This window comes from Helicoverpa armigera, chromosome 26 (genome assembly GCF_030705265.1).
Source record: "Helicoverpa armigera isolate CAAS_96S chromosome 26, ASM3070526v1, whole genome shotgun sequence".
NCBI lineage: Eukaryota > Metazoa > Arthropoda > Insecta > Lepidoptera > Noctuidae > Helicoverpa > Helicoverpa armigera.
In genome coordinates this window covers 5,184,059-5,206,102 of record NC_087145.1, presented here as the reverse complement: position 1 = coordinate 5,206,102, position 22,044 = coordinate 5,184,059, and the positions used below count along the sequence as shown (strand labels likewise).

The window sequence follows — 22,044 nt, the reverse complement described above, 5'->3', positions numbered from 1 at the left end:
CTACCTACTTATCACGCCTGAAAAAATACTGATAGACGATAGAAGATAAATATTCTTTCAATATTTCTTCCCTTTGAACTGCGTGTGTCTTAGTGGTCCAAAAATACAACCTTGAGGATCACAACTAGAATGCAAAGCACTATTAAATAATCACAACATGGGAATGTTTGTGTAAAAATATTTACACAACCTTCCGCTATCCTGGTTTTGCGTTCTGCCATAATACACATTACATAAGAAACATAAAAGCATTTACTCATTTTGAACATAGAAATATGGAAACCCCAGCCCCTAAAATAATAATAAAAATTAACATCACCTAAATACACAACCCAAATAAATAAACCCAAAACTTGCCACAGATAATGAAAAATGGCTTATATTTTTGAGCTGGCAACACAAAACCCTGGTATCCCTGTATCGCGGAAGCGCGGGCTAATACGAAACGGTGACCTCGTTTTTATGTTACCCCGTTAACACAATGTCACCCGGCAATGGTGGCGCAGCCTTCGGCGGCCTTATCGCGCGCTATCGACCCGCCTCGCGGCCGCCATCTTGCGCCGCGCATGCGTACCGCGAATGCGACATCACTGACGTTTCAACAAACCCCACCAGTATCAATCCGAAAATTACGGAAAATTGTAAATAAAATTGTAAATAGAATTCAAACAAAAAAGAAACGTGATATTTTTTATTTATCGCCGTAATATTAAAAGATATGCCTGTGCGTTTACAGACTGAACTTTCCTGAAAACAAGTTTTGAAGGTAAGTCGATTTTGCTATTATAAACTATTTTTAAATCGAATTATTGTTTCACAAATTGGATTTTAAACCTCTCGGAGCGCAGTTTTCGTTATAAACAAGGGCAGTAAGTTCGTTTGCTGGTTTCGTATTATGTAACAGCGTAAGATATAAGAATTTAAACCTATGTATGTAGGAAGTGCGGTACTTGAATACATTGTGTGAATTTTGTTAAAATTTCGAATAATTTAATTCCGAGTGATATCCCACGATTAGTACTACTTCAAAATAAAGTATTTTTATAACCAAATTAACTTGAATTCTTGCATGAAAGTAGGTTGGTAACTACTGAACTACTTGTCGAATTTTTAGGTCAAAGACGTTTCGTTTCTGCGGCTAAGAAAATATTCTAGCGCCTTGCCTATTAAAAGAATAGTTTTCCGACGTTCACAGATTATTTAAAGCTCATTATTTTACATAAAATGTATCTTCTAATATATTTAGTACGTGAAAAATATTTTTCAGGCCTCGATTTCGTTTTTATATGTATTAGGCACAATACGTACGTTTTTCTCACGACCGTGACGCGAAAATCGTAACATTAAGGAGTCAAGTCACATACTTTTTTTATTGGATCGTTTGGTATCTTCTTTTGTTTGTAAAAAATAACAAAAAACGTACGCAATTTTCTTGAAGCTTTCGACTTTTTTTGTGTAAGTACGTGTGCTAAATATTAAGTAGATCTTTAAGTACAATTATTTTCTGGTATTCAAAGAAAAATATATTTTTAAAGTTAATTAATAAACGTCATTGCGGTTTAACTTGTTCACTCTCAAGGCCAGTTTCGTATGGCATTTGTCCTTGGGCAGCAATCGTGCAGAGTCATCTACTATGCCTTAGTATAACATGAATGATTCATATTATTTTATTCAGATTAAAACGGGTACTATTTAAAACGTTTATTTTAGGTTTAACACATTCCGTTGTTATCTTACTTCCTTTCGCAATGTAGGTACTTACTTAGTATATTTGTTTTTATTGAATAAATACATTATATACTACTCGTTATTCGCTGTTTCACCTGCGTCCCGTGGGAATTACTGCCCGTAATGGGATAAAATATAGCCTAAGGTACTTGCGAAGAGTGTAGCTTTCGCGAGCGACATTTTTAACAGTTCATTAGTTCCGGAGCCTTTTGGGTACAAATAAATACACAAAAAAATCCTCTTTATTGTATTAGTATAGTTACCTACATATATATTTACAGTACGGCAATTGAATACAAAAATAACACAGAATTCTGTGTCGCGATCTCGTAGCAAAGTCGTAGCACTGAGAGCATTCTCCGTGATTGGATTTCTTAGAACAACACCGTAGGCATTTGTAGCACGCGTAGTCGGCTACGAATCTTGAAGTTTATTCTTTCTACTAAGAATAGGTATCTTTTGTTACCTACTTAATCTTATTTTAAGAAGATTTTTTTTACAAGGAGTAGGTATATTTTGTACTATATTTATAAAATACAGATCTATGTGCCTGTACTTATATAATGAAGAGGAAGCATTTTTTGGTTTGATCGTATGTTTGTAACCTAAAATCTCCGAAACTATTGAACCTTTTTCCTTTCGCAGGTATGCTGGAAGAGATTTCTTTAGAAATAAGCATTACCTTTGTAAATTATTTCTTTCCTGTCATCTTTCTTTATTATGTGTGTGTACAAAAACTTGTAAATAAATAAATAAATAAATAAAAACTATATTCTTCCCAAGTCACATAGGCTACATTTTATCCCGACACGGACAACAGTTCACGGGGTGCGGGTGAAACCACGGGAAAACGCTTAGTAGTAAAACATAGACGCTGTATCAGATATTTTCGTCTCAGATTTGGAAATGTATTCTATTAAATATTTAAGAAGGTATGACAAAGAGTGGGGGTAGTATGTAGGCAGCTGTTTCTTGATATTTTGTTGCACAGTGGGTAGGCAATGTAGGAGGGTAGATCGAGTTCAGCATCACGTGGGAGTGGTACCTTTCAGATATTTGTTGGTATTTGGATTATTATTAATTTTATTTGTATTTATTTAGTAATAAATTTCGCCTGTTATTCGTCCCAGTGGAACTAAGACGTTGGGGATATTATGCCTTCTAGATATCTGATACCCGTTTCCCAATTTTTCCTGCTTTCTGAGAGAAAAACTTACCTAACTAGTTCCGCCTCTATTTATGTACAAAATATACGTTTTCAATTAAACCCATAGTTTTCTTGCAATAATTTGCGTCAAATGAAGTGTATCTACCTACTTATCTGTTATGAGCAATAATACAAAAGACAAAGAAAATGGTTTAGACAAACACATACAAATTCAATTTTATGTCTTGATCTCACAAAAATAAAAGCTTGTAAAAAGGGATATAACTTCCAAAACATAACAACAGTTTAACACAAGCGTTTTCACCATAAAATGCGAAAAAAAAAACAAAAGAGAAAAGAAAAAGATTCGAATATCGAAAACTTTTTAACCAGTAAATCTTTCAAGTTCCAAGTTTCCTTTCATAATAAGTCTGTCTAAACTGCGTACAGCTTCGAGAGTCTGGCATCGAGCCGAGATAAAGGCATTAGGATGAGTTTCTTTAGAATCTCATCAAGTCGCTCCCGACTGAAACTGCAGCTAGTCTACCGTATTTTTAGATAGAACTCGAAAGGTCAGTTTAAGGCACTAAGATATTATATCTATTTCCATTCGGTTTTCAGTGGAAATCTTGAAATTATTTCAACATCTTGGGTCTCTCTGTCAAAACTGCAATTTACTTTAAGTTTGTGTAAGATATCTCGTGTTAAACAATTTCTGGTTTCTAAACAGGGTTTTGTAATTTAAACAAAATAAAAATACATAATTAAATACGTCTCATACCTTAATTTATTTAATCTTTTTTAAACGACAAAAATTGGCCACGAAAAGTGAACACATACACATATTATTGTGTACCTACATTAACGGATTACGTAAGGAAATCGATATCTCAAATAGTAAATAATACTATAAATGTGAATATGCTTGTTTGTTTGCTACGCTTTCACGGAGAAACGGTAAAATCAATTGAGATAACATCTATGAAGATAGGTGACCCCCTTTTTGGGGAACGAAAGAGAACCAAACTCTTACTGACTGGAACTCATCCATGCCTCTTATGCAATCCTTTGTGTTCTCGATTCCAAGTGACTCCAATCACTTGACAGATCGTCTTTACGTTTACGTTTACGTTTAGATGGTCTTTACGGTAGTAACCTGGGAAAGATTCTAAACCAGATACTTTTAGCCATCATCTCCGGAACCCTTTTTCCCAACGATGTTTCACCACTTTTTATCCAGATGCCCAAAATAGTTGTTCTGACAACAGACAGGTTCTTAATTAACCTTTATATTTGGGTTGTAGTGGTTTAGTTAACTAATTACTGCAATTAGTGTGGGTAACTGGGTACTCCGATAACGATGAGGTAGTCCAGATTAGTCCTGAGAAGGGGTCATTTAATGTAGGTATGGGAATTATACCTACTCTGGAAAATAAATATAACTTTTAGACTTTTGTTTATAATAAATAGTTTTCGTAGTAAAAGTATATGAGGGAAGAAGTGTGTAAAAGTTTGTGTCTCTTTCAAGCAAAAAGTACTAAATGGATTTTGATAAAACTTTGCAGCAATATAGCTTAATATCAGAAAATACAAAGACTTCATTCATTTTATCTACGTTCGAGAAGTAACGTTCCCTCATAACGAGGGTAAAACCGCGGGAGGTAAATACCTCATAATTTTTAAATGGCTTTATCATATAAACAATGAACATTTTTATTAGTGAACAATAACTTTTATTTTTAAATAAGAAAATATTAATTGTTTTACTCTTATAAAACAATTAATATTTTCTTCATAATCTAGAACATAATAGAGAGCAATTTACCCACTTAAATAGTAAAACACAATTATTATATCCACGGTATTAACATTTGATTGTTGAACCCTTCACGCAAGTTTAAACATTCAAAGGGAGAGCCTGAGGCTTCGGAATAGAGCATTATTTATTCAGGATATATTTGATGTTGCTTTAATACCAAATTCTATAACATCAAGGGGAATATAATAATGGGAGTTGAGGCTATGAAATCTCGCTTTGATACAGTTATTTCTATGGTTAGAAGTACACGGTTGTAATGGGATTTTGTTCCATGTCAAGCGAGAGTATCTTTTTTTGGGGTTTGCCATCGAAGTTTTCTCTTGTTAAGTTTTTGGCAAGTATCGATAGAATTATATAGAACTGGCGAAATATAATAGGTATATGTGCTTATACTAATTACGTACAATACTAATCTATTTAAAACAATAATCTGTATATTTTTTTTTCAACTATTTTGGGGTCGGATTTTTGCCTTATCAGATGCTGCTGAGTATCAGTGCTTTATGTGTAGCGACTGCTTATCTGCCTTCCTCAAATAATAATAATAGATAAGTTAGTAGAATCCTTGCCATCAACCTCATTGTTGATGCTTTCAAAAAGCATACTCTTTTATTGTTTTAATTAAACAGAAGTAGTTTATCAACAAAACACTTTACACCCACTTCAAATTCGTTATCAAGTTTCGTGTAATCGACAGCTACCAAAGGTTATGTTTGAAGGGTAGTTAAGTAATTGTTTGCTTTCAGTTTTTCTTTCAATGACTGTAAATGCAATATGGTATACACAAGCCTCATTCAGACTTATACTGTACAAATACAAAGCCAATATTTTTATTTGAACCTATTACAGGTTCTTATGAAACGTCAATAGCTAGGAGCACGGTTTCATGGGATGGGTCTTATGGAGAAGAACCGCCAAGAAACTCCAAATACACTCTTTTCAAAACAGAAATGCTTACTACCGCAGTGGTAGGATATTGATAGGGGAGTTCGGTCCAAAAATTCTTCGTAAAAAAACGGACGGAAAGTAGTGAAGGGCGGTTTTTGGATGCCCAGTAATTTTCAATCTATTTTGAATCAGCTTAATTATTAATACAAACTGACAAATTGACAATATTAGGATCGATAAATACACTGACCCTTGTCCACCTAAGTGATGTCATAAAATATGAATTAATTATGTATTGAAGGCACCTACTACGGTTATTTATCTGATAGCGATTATGACCAATTTGTATGCATATGATAAATGTTATCATTTAATTAAGTAGAGGTCTACTTGTATGCTTGACAAAAGTACCGTATGTGTAAAGGATACATTATGTTGACTGCGTGGCTCGTCAATCTTCTAATGTTTGATTCTAAAGTCGGGTAATTTTATTGTTGATCCACGTGAAAGATGTTAGTATCTCGCTAAATGTCGGATAAAGGCTTTTGGATCGCTCTTTCGTTTTAATTTTTCTAAACAGCGAAAGGTGTAGGTACTTAAAGCTACACTAGCCGATTTCTGGTTTCACCCCCGTCCCGTGGCAATTACTGCCTGTACCGGGATAAAATATAGCGTATTTTACTCGGGAAGAGTGTAGCTTTCCAGCTAAAAGAAGTTTTCAAGTTCGAAGATTTTAGGGTACTAACAAGCAAAAATAATCCTCTTTATTCTATTTATTATAGCTACACATATCCTAGTTGACTATAACTAAATAGAATAATGTATAACATACTTCAACCCCACTTAAACAAAATATTTCCCTCGAAACATGAGAAATAAGATTAATAAACTACTCGACGAAACTAAAAGGCTTTGCGAACATGATTTCCCATAGGAACATCATCCCCTACCCATTATAGTAATAGCATTTAATAACATACTATTAAAGTCTAAATTGGCGTAGTTAGTCTCTCAGCGAGTGGTCTGATTTAAGGCTTTTAAAGATAATCATTTTCTAGGTTATCGATTTTGGTCTAGGCTGAAAGAATTAGCTGAAAAATGCTATAGTTAATAGTTAATTGAAATTGACGGTAGAGAGTGATCATTAGTAGTAGGAATATGGGCTAGCTATTTGTGTTTGTGCGAAATCTACTTCGCACTAGCTGTTCCACGCGGTTTCACCCGAGTTCCCAGATAAAACATATCCTATGTTCAGCGCAAATAGTGTAGCTGCCTAACAGTAAAATAATAATTCAAATCGGCCGAAGCCTATTTGATTCAAACAAGCAAACTAACAAACAATCAAATCTTTCTTTTTATGAATTAGTAGATATATATATTTGTATTTTAAATATGTCATGCACAGCGATATAAATAAACAGAAAGAATTAATCCTGATTGTAAAACCGTCATGTTTTTCATAAAGACATTCAATCTTTATCCTGAAGAAAATGACAATCTTTAAAACTATTTTCTCTGTAATATAGACAAGGTAATTCAGATACACAAAGGACTTTCCACTTAACATTAAAGTAAAATCAACAACAATTTGACATATCACGTGCCTCAGGCTCGGCTCAGTTTTCAAAGCGATTTATTGTAACAAGAAAAATATTGCCAAGAGTTCACGAGTATTTTCGGGACACAGAGTAAGGAAAGAGCGGCGATCTCATAATGCAGGTAGGTCAGGCGCCTTCTTCTAGTTCAAATTCGTACGGTCGGCATGGGCATGACTAAAACAATCAGTTACGAGTGTCAAGGCTAACTAACACTAACAAGACGTTCGGATTCTTTGAGATATCTGTCGACGATCGGACCCAAAGAAGGCGTATTAGGGCAAAAACAGTAAGGTTCCCCGATCCCCGCACACCCGCATTTTGGCGCGCTTCTTTCTTAGGCGATTTTCCGTTATGGCACCTCCGCCTACATCATTTTTTTCTCCATGTATCGGGGTCACAAGCTGAACGATCGAACTTTGATTTGTCTCGGCTTCCGCTGTACAGAACGACTCTTTAGAAATATTCTTTTGTTTAACATTTAGAGTGGTTTTGCCTTCGACATCACCCACGCCGACTTCTAAAATGCCACGTGCAGGAAAAACATATTTTTAGCCAAAAAAAATGTGATTGCTCATTTTTCTTTCGGGGTGACAGAATAAATCAGTTCTATTTTAAGTACGACTTTAGATGATCTGAAACATGGAAAATATAGCGACATTTTACTTATATCTTACAAGTATTCACTAATTTCTCTTGGACTAGTTAGTTGCTTCAGGCAAGACTTAAATTACCAAAACATTAAAAAAGAGGACCAAAATTATATTTTCTTTATGTCTATAGCCGTAGGGTGCCATGTTTCTTTAAAAGGCCTATGTTAGATTTAATAGTACCTAATGCTTGTTTCTTCTATAAACATAACTTTTATAAAACTTTGTAGTATGCAAATTACTTATGGAATAATACTCGGTTCTAGTTTACTGTTGCTAAGTATATTTTGAGCATATCGGTCAAACTTTGTTATCAATTCGGAATGATAGTCGAATTTTGCAGTTCTAACATAACATATAAGTGGTCTTTAGACTTTATGGCGTTTGGTCCTATAACGCAGATAGGATTAATAGTAGATACCCACCCGCACACTGCAAACTTTTAGTTGGTCGATAGTTCGATTGGTCTCATAAATCAGTATGAATATGAGTGCTAGTACGCACATAACAAAGATCAAGTATTTAGCTGGTATCAGGTTGCGGGATTGTTCGAAAGAGTTACCGCGGCCCTGGTACATAAAAGGCCTACGACGAAACACGACGGTTTTTAGTCAGTAAGAGTCTGACACTAACTCACCGCTGCTAACCCACAGCGGGAGAGGGTCATTTGATGATTTTTCACGTCGTTAAAAAAAAAAGGTATTTGATTGGAATCAAGATATTTGTTTAAAAGAAGTTGCCAGCCATGTATGTGGTCAACTGTCGGCCGATTGTTTAGTACCTATGCAGTATACTCTAAAAGCTATGTAGTGGATAGTTAGCAATGTAGTGGATAGTTGAAAGACCCATTGAAAAACACGAACGTTTTGCATGCATAATGATTTTTCACTTGAACAGAATTGTTACTTCGAAATACTTCAATCAATTGGTTATGAGTTCAACATCCTGAAACTATGTTGCAGTAGTTATTCACTATCGATTATTTTGTTGGAAGATATTTATTGAAATCTATCTTTATCGTCACTAAAATTGGAATATAACTTATTATTACAAATATATTATAGCTGCGTAGCTATGGTTATAAAGCCTTTTTGTGTTGGCGGTTGTTCACAAAATCATCTACTTGGTATTAAGCACTATATATTTTAAACATTTACTAGCTTTCGCCCGCGGTTTCACCCACCTCCCGAGGGAATTACTTCCCGTACCCGGATGAGGATAAAATCCTATGTCCGCATCCTGTTTCTAACTTTCTACGCTATTTTCAGCCAAATGTAACCTATTTGGTTGATAATAGATACTCTGGCTACAGGCTCCAAAACTACTGAACCGATTTGTTTTTTTTTTCACTATTGGAAGACTGCACTATCCCTGAGTAAGTAATATAAGCTATATTTTATCCGGAGCAGTGACGTAGTTCCTCCGAGACACTGCTGAATCCGGAGGGAAACAGCTAATTCAGAATATTTTACGCGAAAGACTACATAGACATTTTGTATTTCTATGATATTTTGAAACAGTTATTCCAGTAATCGGTTTGTTTAGCAAAAGTGTTATAATTATTATAGTTTTTTAAGTAGCATAACTATGGTGGTATATCGTGAGTCATGGGGTTATAGCACTACACGAAGGGGCAAATTAATTTCCCTGTAACACGTCACTTGTTTTCCAATTGTTATGGAAAAGGAAAATTAAATGTAATGTTATATAAGTATGGTACTATTGTTTTGGTTGATTGAGTCATTAGGAAATATTAGTTTAGTTGATTGTTTTACTATATCAGCGTATTTAACTATCACCCAAAGTGCGTGTTTTGAATTATTTTCTACCCCACGGTTCCATTTGAGTCCCCAGGGAACTGAATCTCCTGCAGACGAATAAAAAGTAGCTTTTGACTTTTCTCAGGCTCTAGCTGAACTTATCAGCTTAGACGCTCTATCGAATTTCATAAAAACGGGGCAGTAATTTTGGCATGAAATCTGGACAGAAAGACAGAGTTACTTTCGCGTTTAAAAAATAAATACCTAAGGATTTGATAATTCTATTAAGTAATCTGTAATACCAAACATTAGTTTTATTCATATTTCTTCGTAATAAGGTCGTTTCCACAACCTACTTCACAATACCCTGATTGGCAAACAAACAAAACATTGACCCGGTCATAAAGAAATTGGTTTGCCTTGACCGATACCATTTTCATAACGCAGTTATTGTTAAAATTTGGAAAATGGTACCGTTGCCAAGTATTTCCCCCGACTGAAGCCAACTGGGCCATTGGGCTTGACAACTGGACATAAACCTCACATCTTTACGAGGCCTTAAGGACAAAAGGGATGAAGGAAGACAGCTAATTTTCCTTTGAAATGTTAACCTTTTATCTAAATCTCTTCTGTAGTAACGAAAATAGAAACAAAATTAAAAGTGCTAGGTAATTGTTTTTTTGTGGTGATTAGAACAATAAGGATAATTGTAACGTTAAATGTAAAGCTTTTGAACAAACAAACTCTTCGGTTTTTTAATTTTAGTATAGGTATAGACAAGATTCTACTACCGGTTTCACTCGACTACCGCGGAAACTCCTTCCCACTTAGAGGGATAAAGTAGCATATATATACTTACTATGTTATTCCAATATATAATTTATACATATTATTGTCTAGTTTCAACTTTTCAGCAGTCGTTTGTCAGTGAAAGAGCATCAAACATCCATCTATACATACAAACTTTCGCATTAATATTATTAGTACTAAGTAGCATTTATAACTTTCACCATAGCATGCGAAAAACGATGTTTTCACGTCTACACATAAAACGAACTAGCCAGCTTATCGACCGGTCAGTCGTACTTTAAAATATTAATACTGCTACGGAGAAACTTGTTAGCGCGTTGAATTATATATGAAAAACTGCTCCAATAACCCACTTAAGTTCTTATGGAAGAAATTTATTGCAACCACGTGACTCCCGTGATGTATTATATTTACTTTATATGCTTCGCTTTTATGTAGGTCGTTAAACTTATACTGGATGAAAGGATGTGGTAAGTATATGACGTTGTTTTTCTTTTAACTTAGGTGGTGCGTTTTTTATTGTTTAAGGATTTTTTTATGTTGGGTACTGTTTCAAGTACATACGCCTAGGTATTTGTAAGTTTGTATGTACTTTCTAAGGATATCTTAGACACCAATGACTGTGTTTCGGATGGCCCGTTAAATTGAAGGTCCCGGCTATCATTGAACATCCTTGGCAGTCGTTACGGGTAGTCAGAAGCCAGTAAGTCTGACACCAGTCTAACCAAGGGGTATCGGGTTGCCCGGGTAACTGGGTTGAGGAGGTCAGACAGAATAGTCGCTCTTTGTAAAGCACTGGTACTCAGCTACATCCGGTTAGACTGGAAGCCGACCCCGACATAGTTGGGAAAAAGGTTCGGAGGATGGATGGAGTAGCTAATGAGATGTAGTCATTTTATAACGGGGAACTGTAAATTATCCCCCATAGGAGATAACCTGACACGTAGGTACCCTTCTTCCCAGACCAATCTTTAGGGGATTGCGTTGAAGCCAACCAGTGTTGAAAGTTTACTGTATCCCCGTGGGATATTGTGGAACACAACTTTTGTTATTCGTTTATAACTTGTGTTCTTATAAGAAAATCAAATAAACGCGAAAAAAGAAAAGGCGTTTCATTATCCGCTTTTATCATACTAGCCGTTTCTCCCGCGTTTCGTGGAAACTACTGCCAGTATCGGGATAAAATATAGCCTTTTACGCAGGATGAGGATAACATTCCAACAGTGATAGGATTTTTCAATTCGTTTCAGTAGTTTCGGTGCCTTTAACAAACAAACAAAAAAAATCTTTATTAACATGCTTACCTACATCAGTTTCACTTGTAACCATGTAGGTACTATGTAAGAAAATTTTAGAATCTTAATTTTACCCGCTTCCCGAATTGTCTTCGATTAGTTTGGATGAAATTTTACCACGCTCTGAGTTCTGATGACAATACATGATTAGCGTGTTTTTTAGTTTTTTAAACTATTTTTTTAAAGTAAGTTAAAGTAAAGTTTGGTCCAATCAATTTTTCAGCTCGTTATTTTTCACAGTCCATAATCATTTTCCAAGCTGTTTTACCTATTCATTGTGAACAACGAAAAAAGGTGCTAATGAGCTTTTGTACCTGCATCGTCCGAGATAAAAAATAAATAAAAGTATCATGTTTTCCTCGTTGTGTACATGGGACAGAGAGGAACAAAAACAGAAGTGCCTTGTTTGTTCAAGCCTCCCAGAGGTACCGTAAAAAGTAGGACTTATGGCGTTACGTAACTAATGACAACATTACGGCTTTCGTCACGTAACAGAGGGGATGGGAGGCTGGTAGGTATAATATACGAGCTAAGAACATAGTTGCTTACATTATCTATATTTATAGCTTTATTTAATAAAGCATATGTGTGAATATATTGACTGTGTGGAATCTCCCTAAACAGGAGCTATGAGAAACTCCATTTCAACATATATTGCTTCAATAACACGTTCAAACAAATAATACCTAATATTAATACTGCTTGACCTAAGGGATCTATCAGACAGGGAGAGGAGAACATTCTGACCGCGTCGTTCAAGTAGAAGTAGTAGTAATAGAGCTTGAACGCAGAACTGACTGCTCGAACGCTCAGTTGGATGAAAGAAAAATATTGACGCTGCTTGACCTAAGGAATCTATCAGACAGGGAGAGGAGGCATTCTGACCGCGTCGGTCAAGTAGAAGTACCTAGTAGTAGTGGAGTTTGAACGCAGAACTGACTGCTCGAACGCTCGACCGCGTGACCGCTCTCTGTCTGATAGATTCCTAATAGCTATGATAATGCCCGATTTTAATAAGGCATAATATACTGTAATCTTCTTACTTATTTAAAAGTTATAATGCTTTATTGATCTGATAACCTAACAAAGCTTGTTGTATCCTCATTAAAAATACAATGGAGAAAAAATCTAACAATTTGTCTCGAACCTCTTTTTAAGGGTCTTATTTGTCTAATTTTAATCCACAATAACCTTAGTCGAACTTGAACTATTTATAGATATAAACGTTGAAAATTTTCCAAGCTTTCAAGTGGTTTTTATTTATACTAATTGGGAATCTGAGCTCTTCACTTGGAAACAGTGTTTTTTTCTATGTTTTGTGTAACAATATGTAGGCCATTCACAGTCATAAAAACCACCCAAAATACTAGACACACTGCAAACTTTAAGGTCGGCAATACATGGACCGCATAGCTGTCGACCGCCTGAATCAGTTGCAAGGTTTGCAACTGCTCGAGTGGTTCGTGTATGTGCGTCTATAGAACTCTGCAGTTCACAGCAGTCGCAGCTTGAAGGTGTCGGCTGACTGCTACAAGCGGTCCGTGTATTGCCGGCCTTAGTCGGTCGTTAGTTGGTTTGGGCTCTTGAATCAATATAAATGAAAGATGAATGGTAGTACGTACACTACAAAGATCAGGTATTTAGCAGGCATCAGACCGACTGAAAACTTGGATTGGAATTAAGATTGTTTTAAAAACATATTTATGACAACCATTGGGTCAATTGTTTAATCTATAGTGTGCGGGTATGTGTTGAGTGTAGGCATAGCGTGATTTATTAGGCTATGACAGCGGTTTAGCCTTGAACATAAAATGGCAGCTCGTTTACGTCTAAGTTATTCGTTGAATTATGTAAGCCTGTTGAGAATATAAGGGGTTTCAACACGGTGCTACTAAAACTTTAAGAGGAATATGAAGAAAACTTGAAATAAATAGAAGAATAGGGCTCAAACGGCTTAAGGTATAGATAAGCGAGCAAGATAATCTAGCTAGAAAAATAACGGATTCGGAGAATTTTAAGACTTTCTGCTCCTTTGTTAATCGCTTACCTAAGTACAAACATGTTATTTTTCATTGCTTAAATATAAATATTATATGATGGATCTTTTGAATTTACCCAACAAATAGTACTTATTAAAAGTTACGTGAAACTATTAATTTAATAGTGGTAATTGTTAAACGTCCTTCGGTCTGAGCAAAACACAAAACCGAAGTAATTTGTGTTCGCATCTGCGACCAAATGCAGGGTCGAAACTATTCTAAACGTTTGCCCAATAAATTTTTGGAGCCAGAAACCGAATTCCGGGCGAAATTTAGGGATTTTCAAGCTTTCTAATTGTCATAATAAAGATGTTTTGGGAGGTCAAACGGCTCCTTTATTTTCTTGAAATTCTAACTGCTCAAATTCTTAGAATTATACAAGGATTCGAATTGATAGTCCATTTTCAGAATAAGTAGGGTAACTAAATGTAAACCAAAAGCATAGTGAATAAATTTATTGTGTTTACAAAATTCATATCGACTGTCCCTAAAAATACTCACATTAGGTAATATAATTAAATAGTATAATAATACAAACTTAAATATAGAGCAATGTACCTACAATGAAAGCAAGTAATATATTATAGTAAATAACAATAGTAATTGTATTATATGAGGAAGCCATGCGAACTCAACTGATATGAAAATAGAATAAAGTCTTATTACGAGTATATGTATTATTGAACCTTGTTATTGTAGTTCTTCAGATATTGAAATACTTCTAAATCCTTAAAAAAATATTGTTATATTGAACCCTTATAAATGCGATGGTAACTTCGTCTGTCTATCTGAATGTCCGGGTTTCACGCCAAAATGACAGAACTGATTTCTTTAATAGTTAGTTTTCTCGAGAATAGGAATATAGATAAAGAACGTTTTTCACTGTCTGTTAGTGAAAGACATTTTAGTGTATTCTAAGGTTCCATTACTTTCATTCTTATCATCATGCGTTATAGATGTTCCAGTGTAGAGAGTCTTATATCATGTAACATTAAGCGACAGATAAAAATAAAACATTCACACATCTACGCAAAGCATTCAGCCCATTTTAAACTTTAAAACATAACTACAACATTCCTTAATTAATGTTGAAACATGTTTCATCTAGACGAGGGTTAACCCTTAAATAAACTGCGTTGAATTTTGAAATTTTCCACGTCCTTGTGGGGCGACATTTCAGTAATTTTCTTTGTTGCTATTGTCCTGTAAGTTTTTGTTGTGAGAGAGATTATGTTGACCCTTGCATGGAGAAATGTATGAGCTTTTGTACTTATCTACTCTCTAGTTTCTGTTTAAGTCTGAGATTTGTAGAATATAAAGTGGCATGTTGTTAATATTCGGTGAGACTTTAGCAGTGAATTCACTGCTAAAGATTCATCTACTGCAGTTTTGACTAGTTTTAAGAATTTATTGAAGATCTCGCCGAAAATTGTTTATGAAGTTGGTCGGTTTTTTAACTGCGAAGTTTGAATTTTCGTGAAACTTGTGGAACTTTATTTTGGAAATCAATCGTTTCAGGAACACAATTCTCAGATTTAAGTTTACCTTCGACTGTTCTCCTTCATCAAGAGTTATCTTGTTGGTAAAAATAGTAAACAAAAATCTCTAACATTTTTGCATTAAAATATTCTGCATTAACATTCAAAATATGTTTGCACTGTTAGATAATAACCATATTAAAACCTTATCCAAATGCAACCCCTTTGTCTCTAGAAAATACACGGAGATTGTGATAAAACAGCAAATAACAGCCAGCGTTCCATTGTTGCAAATAAATACGTACTCCTTGATTATTTTCAGCGACTCGCTATGAACAACAAATATTGCGAATACAAAGGGAACGAGTAATTGAAAGAAAATAAAGATATTTCAAGACTCTACATCAAATAGAACTCTTTGTTTTATTTGTTTTAATAGTTGTGTTATGATAGAACTTAGTGTTAAATGTTTTTGACACTATCGTAATTAACAAGGGTTATTTCAATATAAGTTTGTACATAAATGGTAAACTTCTTTTCTATAAACTTTCTTTAATTTGTTGCATATTAACAATCAATATGCGACTTGCGTCTGCTTGTGGTTATAGTATTTTTAGCTGTACCTATCTAATACAAAAGTTTCTACTTACATGCCGAGCTTTTCTTCTCTCTTACACATCGATATTTACTTAATCATTTGTATCATTTTAGAGCGGAGGAAGTTGAGCTTAAAACAGAATAGTTAGCATGAATGGACATTACTCAATTTCAAACTTCAAACTTATCTATTCTCTCTAACTAATGACATTAAAAGGGTAACGAGCCGAAACAATTAATTCTTAATTGTTCCACAACAATATATTTCCTGACCTTCACCATCCTTCCTGAACTTTTTGACCTCTGTACAGATTAGGTGCCCTTACAAACAACTTTGGCTACTCTGATTTTCTACTCGGAACAATGAAACAAACGCTCTCTACTGAATAATTAATTAATTGTAGGGTTCGACGGCAAACTACTATGTGTATAAAATACTAGCCTTTTTCCCGCAGTTTCACCCGCGTCCCGTGGGCCTATTGCTTGTACCGTGATAAGATATAGTCAACATAGGTTCAGTAAAAGAGTAGCTTAACAACATTAAAATATTTTTTCAAATCGGTTCTGTACATTCGGAGCCTGCAAAAAAACAAAAAAACGTTTCCTCTTTATTATATTAGTAATAACATTTACTTTTGTAGATATATGAAAATGCTCACTGAAATGGAATCCTCAGTTTAGCTCCGTATAGTTGCCACTATTAATAATTTAATGATGGAACAGATACACCACTTTCGGACCATGAATATTTTATTGCATACGAAAATTTTCATGTTTATTTTTGGAGAAACGACATGATAACGAAGGTATTAATATTCATCTCTTATTTTAATATCAATGAAAATAATTAACGATATCTCTTGAATACAAACGAATAAAGGAAAATAAAAACGGTACAATAATTAAAAGCAATAACGACGCAATAGCGTCTTTCAATTGAGCCTCAGAGCTTCCTAAGGCTTAGTCTGCCTTTCTTTTTATTTGCATTCATTCTACTGAATGCAATTGAATACGATAGCTTCAGTTGTACCGACTGTGGCCCTATTTATTGAATCCTCTAGATATTGGATCGGCATTTTATGGTAATGGACAGCATTATTAAGAGAAACGAGGAACTGTAGGCACGAGGGGTCGAGAAGCAATCTGCCATTTCACAAACAATTGTCGCCTTTATGTCAACAATACAGAGTTCATTTTCTTAAAGCCTGTGATTTCACCAATTGTCTAATATGATACCGAAATATTATTTTCGACAAAGTAACTTTGTAACGGACTCTGGTTATGGTGAATAAATTCACAAACAGAATTAGCAATCTGAGCGTTAATATCCTTAATAAAAACATCCTCACTTCAAAATGAGTCAAAATGAATTCAACAAAGGCCTCGGATATTGATTTCTTATCTTTGTATGTCATCAAAGAGAATCGACGGAAAATAGCTGACAGCGAAATAGGCACTTCAAAATAATAAGCTCCGGAAAAAATCACACTGAGTAAAGATTATAATCATTCTAAATATAGAAAATTGAGAAACCCATCAATTGTAAATTAATTTGAATATGAAATAGGGTATAATACATTATGTAAGAGATCCCTGTGAGATAGGGATTAATGTAATGTCATCAAGATGAATAATTTAGTGTTCGATACATCTTTGGGGCGCTTTGATAGAGTAGGATTTCGAGCTCATGTATTTTCAGCGTCTCTTAATGATACTGAAGTCAGTTCTAAAAAGACGATTTTGCTGTGATTCTAGATAAAAACAATATTGATGAAATTGAAGACTAGGTAACATTTTGCATGTTTTAACACTAAAGGGAAGAAATACTTGCTTTTTCCTTCATTCGACTTTTACGGTTGGTCTAGTTACTGGAATAGCATATTGGAAACTTAGGTATTGTATTGGTTTATTAGATTTATCTTCTGATCTAATACAGGAATGAACATAGAGCTACTATCATTCGACGTAATAAAGTTTTTGCCACATTTTTCCATAACCCAATGGGTTTTCACTGCTCAATGCTCATGCATGGATATGAAAAGTAATTCAAGCATAGTGAGACATAATGGGTGTGTGAGGATGGTAAATTATTCATGAGCTTGGTAACCAGGACATATATAACGTAGTATTTTGCCCGACATTTTATATTTCATACTCCGTATGTATTATAAATTGATGTATTTGATATTCAGTCTTGCTTTATGGGCAATAGCTCTGGCTTTTGAACTTTAGTATGATTTGTAAGCAAAAGCAATGTTTAAACTCAAGAAAGTTATGTTCCTTTCTCTTTTAAGAATTGCGACATTTTATCTTTGCTTGGATGAGAAGATGTCTTACGAAATGAAAACGTTGTTGTCTTTGAAAACACATGTAATAAGATTAGTAGACGTGTCACTGGTTATATAAAAGAAGATTTTGATGATTACTTACATGTATGCAAAATGAAATTAATTAATCGCATGATGCTAAAGAGATACCATCAGTTGACAGTCATGTTTTTTCCAACAGAAGCAGCAACATGATTGATCCAAGCTCCTCCGAAGAAGACAGCGAGGATGAACATAAGAAGCAGCCCTCTAAATTACCTGGTAAGTGGTATCACTTAAGAGAAATTACAAGATACAACACAAAAAGACTCAATAAAGATAATCACACTTTAAAAAATATTTAAATAGTAGCCACTGCCTGTCTAATAGTAGTTAAACAAACGGTGAGTCTCACGTATGACTCATGGAACAGTGAAGTTAGTAGTATTTATTTCTTAATCCATGTTTTTAGACTTACATTATTGTACTTAAAATACATTAACCGAAGAAAACTTAGGTAAACTTTTGTACTCCTACCTACACAAGGGAATACACGTGTAAAACTCCTTATACCTTACATATTACTTCTATAAATAACTTTTCTTACAACAGTTATGCCACCCGGTTCCCTGGCGGGTGGAAGACCATCAGTGCGAGGGAAACCAGAACTGCCTAGAGGATCAACAGCCGGTCTGCCAGGTAAAGGTGAAGTAGACCATTTTATTTTTATTATATTTCTTTTCTTAGCCATACTTCATTTCATTGTGGTCGCCAGTCCTAGTCATTCTTAGCCACTGAGTTCTATCGTGGGTCGTCAAGTCATTGATTGATTTCGTTGCAACAATTTCATTAATATATCAAGTTCTAGTACCTCTACTTAGAGTGGAAGCAGAAATAAACTTTGAATTTGTCATAACCAACAAAACGTCCATTGTATTCGTATTCAATAGTTCGAAATAACTCAACTATGAAAGTTTTCATTCAGTCATAGTTCAACCGTATGCCATCTATTGTTCGTCTAGACTAGGGAAGAAACCAGGCTTATGATTTCCTATTCATTTTATTCTGAGAACCGTGCATAGTTCTAGATAATATTTTATTAAAATGAAGCAAACTTTGTGTACTCACAATGTTTATTATCATAATTAAAAATACGTAGTTGAAGGCACATCTATTGATTATCTATTTACGTAATTGTGTTTCCTTATAAAATTTTCCATTACCGTGATCCTTCATACGTTTCAAAGGTTTTACATCGTTCAACGGAGATTATTTTTCTAAAGGTCCAAGTCCACTTACAACGGCACCGTTAGCAGCACCTCTGCATCCTGCCACCAGACAGAGAGAGGCTGCGGCCCTAGCACCACCCCCTCATGCGTAAGTACCTAAACTATCACAAAATTAATTTATAACTCACGTCCATTTCCATTCACGACACATTCTAGAAAGATCTAATGCTACTTTAGAAGTAATTGCCTTGACCTTTCCCATTCCTGAAACCTTTAGAAAATACCCTATTAAACTAGTTAATTAGAAATCAGTATGTGAAAATCAATTTCAATTAATAAATCAAACGGAAAGTTTAGATTTGTGCTGCTGATCTCGCTTATGGTTATTATCAAATATATATAGTGCTAATAGTTTGTAGTGTCAAGCATAACCATAAGTCTATATACACTGACGAATCAATATATACTTGTGTAAATACGCAAAAGTTATTTAGAAGGAGGAAAGGACAAATACACTCAACAAGTTGCCATGTCTGTGTGTAAAGACGAATTTCATATACATTGACGACTTAATGCTATAGATCGAGTAGATCATTCTTGCGCAGGACGTCGACTGGAAGTGCGAGTTCGGGGGAGGCACCAGCACCTTCACCAAGTCCATCTGGTGCTAGCCATTCTGACAAGGATCAGGATCCACAGGTATGTTTAGGTTTTAATATTTAGTTGTTAAACTTGAATGATGTTGATGATAAACTTGAAAGAACATACCAGTTGTGAAGTATACAACAAACGATATTATAACGGACAGCACACATTTTCAATGCTTCATTTAAAATTATATGCTTTTTTATGATAAGATCTACAATTAGCTTTCTTAAGTAGGCAATATAGTAAATAGCATGTTTTTCTTAGGAGAAAATCGAAAAGCTAGAGGAAGACAAGAAACGCCGTATTCAACTATATGTTTTTGTATCTCGGTGTATCGCTCATCCTTTTAACGCGAAACAGCCTACTGATATGACTAGAAGACATACGAAGCTTACTCCTCATCAACTAGAAACTATTCAAGCTCGATTTCAGGTAAGATCATTATATTTTAATAATAATTTTAAAAACATATAATTTTATTTTAAAAACTCTTCTGAAAATAGGTTAAAGCTCTTGAGGTTAAACGATATTTTACAAAAGATTAACATCGCTTAGTTTTTATAAAATCTCCAAGAATACTATGTAACAAAGCTTTTCCTTGCTTTCTTGAACAGTATTTTTCCACAATGGATCATAAAGTTTCTCGAAGTATTTTTTCCTTTTCATTTTCTAAAAGTATAGTAGAAAATATAAAACAGAATACTAGAACCACATAACCTACAGTGAATATTCGTAGTATCTCTGGAAAGATTTACGATTTATACGTTTCCGATATTATGGTATGGAATCCTAGCATACCGGATATCATACGTCTATTTGGTAATAAACGTACTGGCTCACCGACTTTTATGTCTTTCCCGTTTTAGATCGAATAGTTTTGCTGTCAGATTTGGGTGAGCATATATTAGTAAAGTTGTCATTCTTCAGGCCTTCCTCAAGGGTGAGACTCAAATACTGGCAGACGAAGCATTCCAGAATGCAGTTCAGTCCTATCATGACGTGTTCCTCAAGTCGGAGAGAGTGGAACAGATGGTCAAGTCAGGGGCCTGCTCCCACCACGACTTCCGTGAAGTTTTCAGAAACAACATCGAGAAGAGAGTCAGGTTTGGAATGTTAGGGTAGATCTCAATTTGGCATTGCATGCCGGAGGACATTTTTATTATTATTCATCATTGCAAGATCAACCTCTTCAAATTGGAATCGTTTTAAGACATCATCACTGGTTTAAATTATTCGACCAAAAATACATATTCTTATTTTGCTCCCTCAGTATAAAACTCGTACTAAGACGTATTTTTTACAGGTCTCTCCCAGAAATAGATGGATTAAGTAAAGAAACAGTTCTATCATCGTGGTTGGCAAAGTTTGACTGTATCATGAAGGGTACAGGTAAGTGTCGCGATCTATTTAAAACTTTAAAAGAGGAGTTAGATGAGAACAGCGAACATGATCTAGGAAACATATGTGTTCTTTTAAAGAGCTATTGAAGTACAAATACTAATTAATATTAAAAATAAATTGGTAAAGTAAAAAGGAAAATGGATTAATTAAACCACATAATTCATCAAAATTTTACGTAAAATGATTAGAATCATAACTGGAATTTATGCAAAGCACAAGGTTCGCTTTTCTCAAAGGTAAAAGCTAAAGTTGACGAAAACGAAAAAGAATTTCTTCGAACTAACTATATTTCCTTCATTTCTAATGCTTCAAACGTACATGCCTTAAAGATTTTCCGGAAAATTAAACAAACTTGAGAAGTAAACTGTCCTTTAGCCACGTTCAAGGTTATTACTGAACATTACAAAAACAAATTGATTTCTGACACTTACGCGAATATTAGACATTTAAATAAAACTACTTTTACGGATTTTATCGCGGTTATATTATATTATTTAATCCCGACGTTTCGGATCCTTTACAGCATCCATGGTCACGGGCAGACTAAGGTGTTGGTCGTCTTGATATATTAGTTACAAACAGCTACCCTACATTTTGTTAATTATTATTGACAATCCGATTCACGCAAAACGAGCTAACTGTATCCTTAGGTCG

General features: G+C 34.6%; 2 protein-coding genes across 24 annotated transcripts in view; one reads left to right on the top strand and one right to left on the bottom strand.

Moving 5' to 3' along the window:
• LOC110375042 (filamin-A) overlaps positions 1 to 22,044 on the bottom strand; it is a 307,158-nt gene that overhangs the window by 233,866 nt on the left and 51,248 nt on the right. The window lies entirely within an intron of this gene.
• Cadps (Calcium-dependent secretion activator) overlaps positions 503 to 22,044 on the top strand; it is a 52,073-nt gene continuing 30,531 nt past the window's right edge. For 8 of the 23 annotated variants that reach the window (XM_064041759.1, XM_064041762.1, XM_064041761.1 and 5 more), the window contains exons 1-8: positions 504 to 766; positions 18,315 to 18,394; positions 18,725 to 18,817; positions 19,396 to 19,489; positions 19,923 to 20,040; positions 20,254 to 20,421; positions 20,917 to 21,101; positions 21,293 to 21,378. In XM_064041759.1, coding sequence (XP_063897829.1) covers positions 18,325 to 18,394; positions 18,725 to 18,817; positions 19,396 to 19,489; positions 19,923 to 20,040; positions 20,254 to 20,421; positions 20,917 to 21,101; positions 21,293 to 21,378 — 814 coding nt within the window. In that variant the 5' untranslated portion in view covers positions 504 to 766; positions 18,315 to 18,324. Of the gene's footprint in view, positions 767 to 18,314; positions 18,395 to 18,724; positions 18,818 to 19,395; positions 19,490 to 19,922; positions 20,041 to 20,253; positions 20,422 to 20,916; positions 21,102 to 21,292; positions 21,379 to 22,044 lie in introns of all 23 variants that reach the window. The other 15 variants (XM_064041747.1, XM_064041752.1, XM_064041758.1 and 12 more) reach the window with 10 other exon arrangements.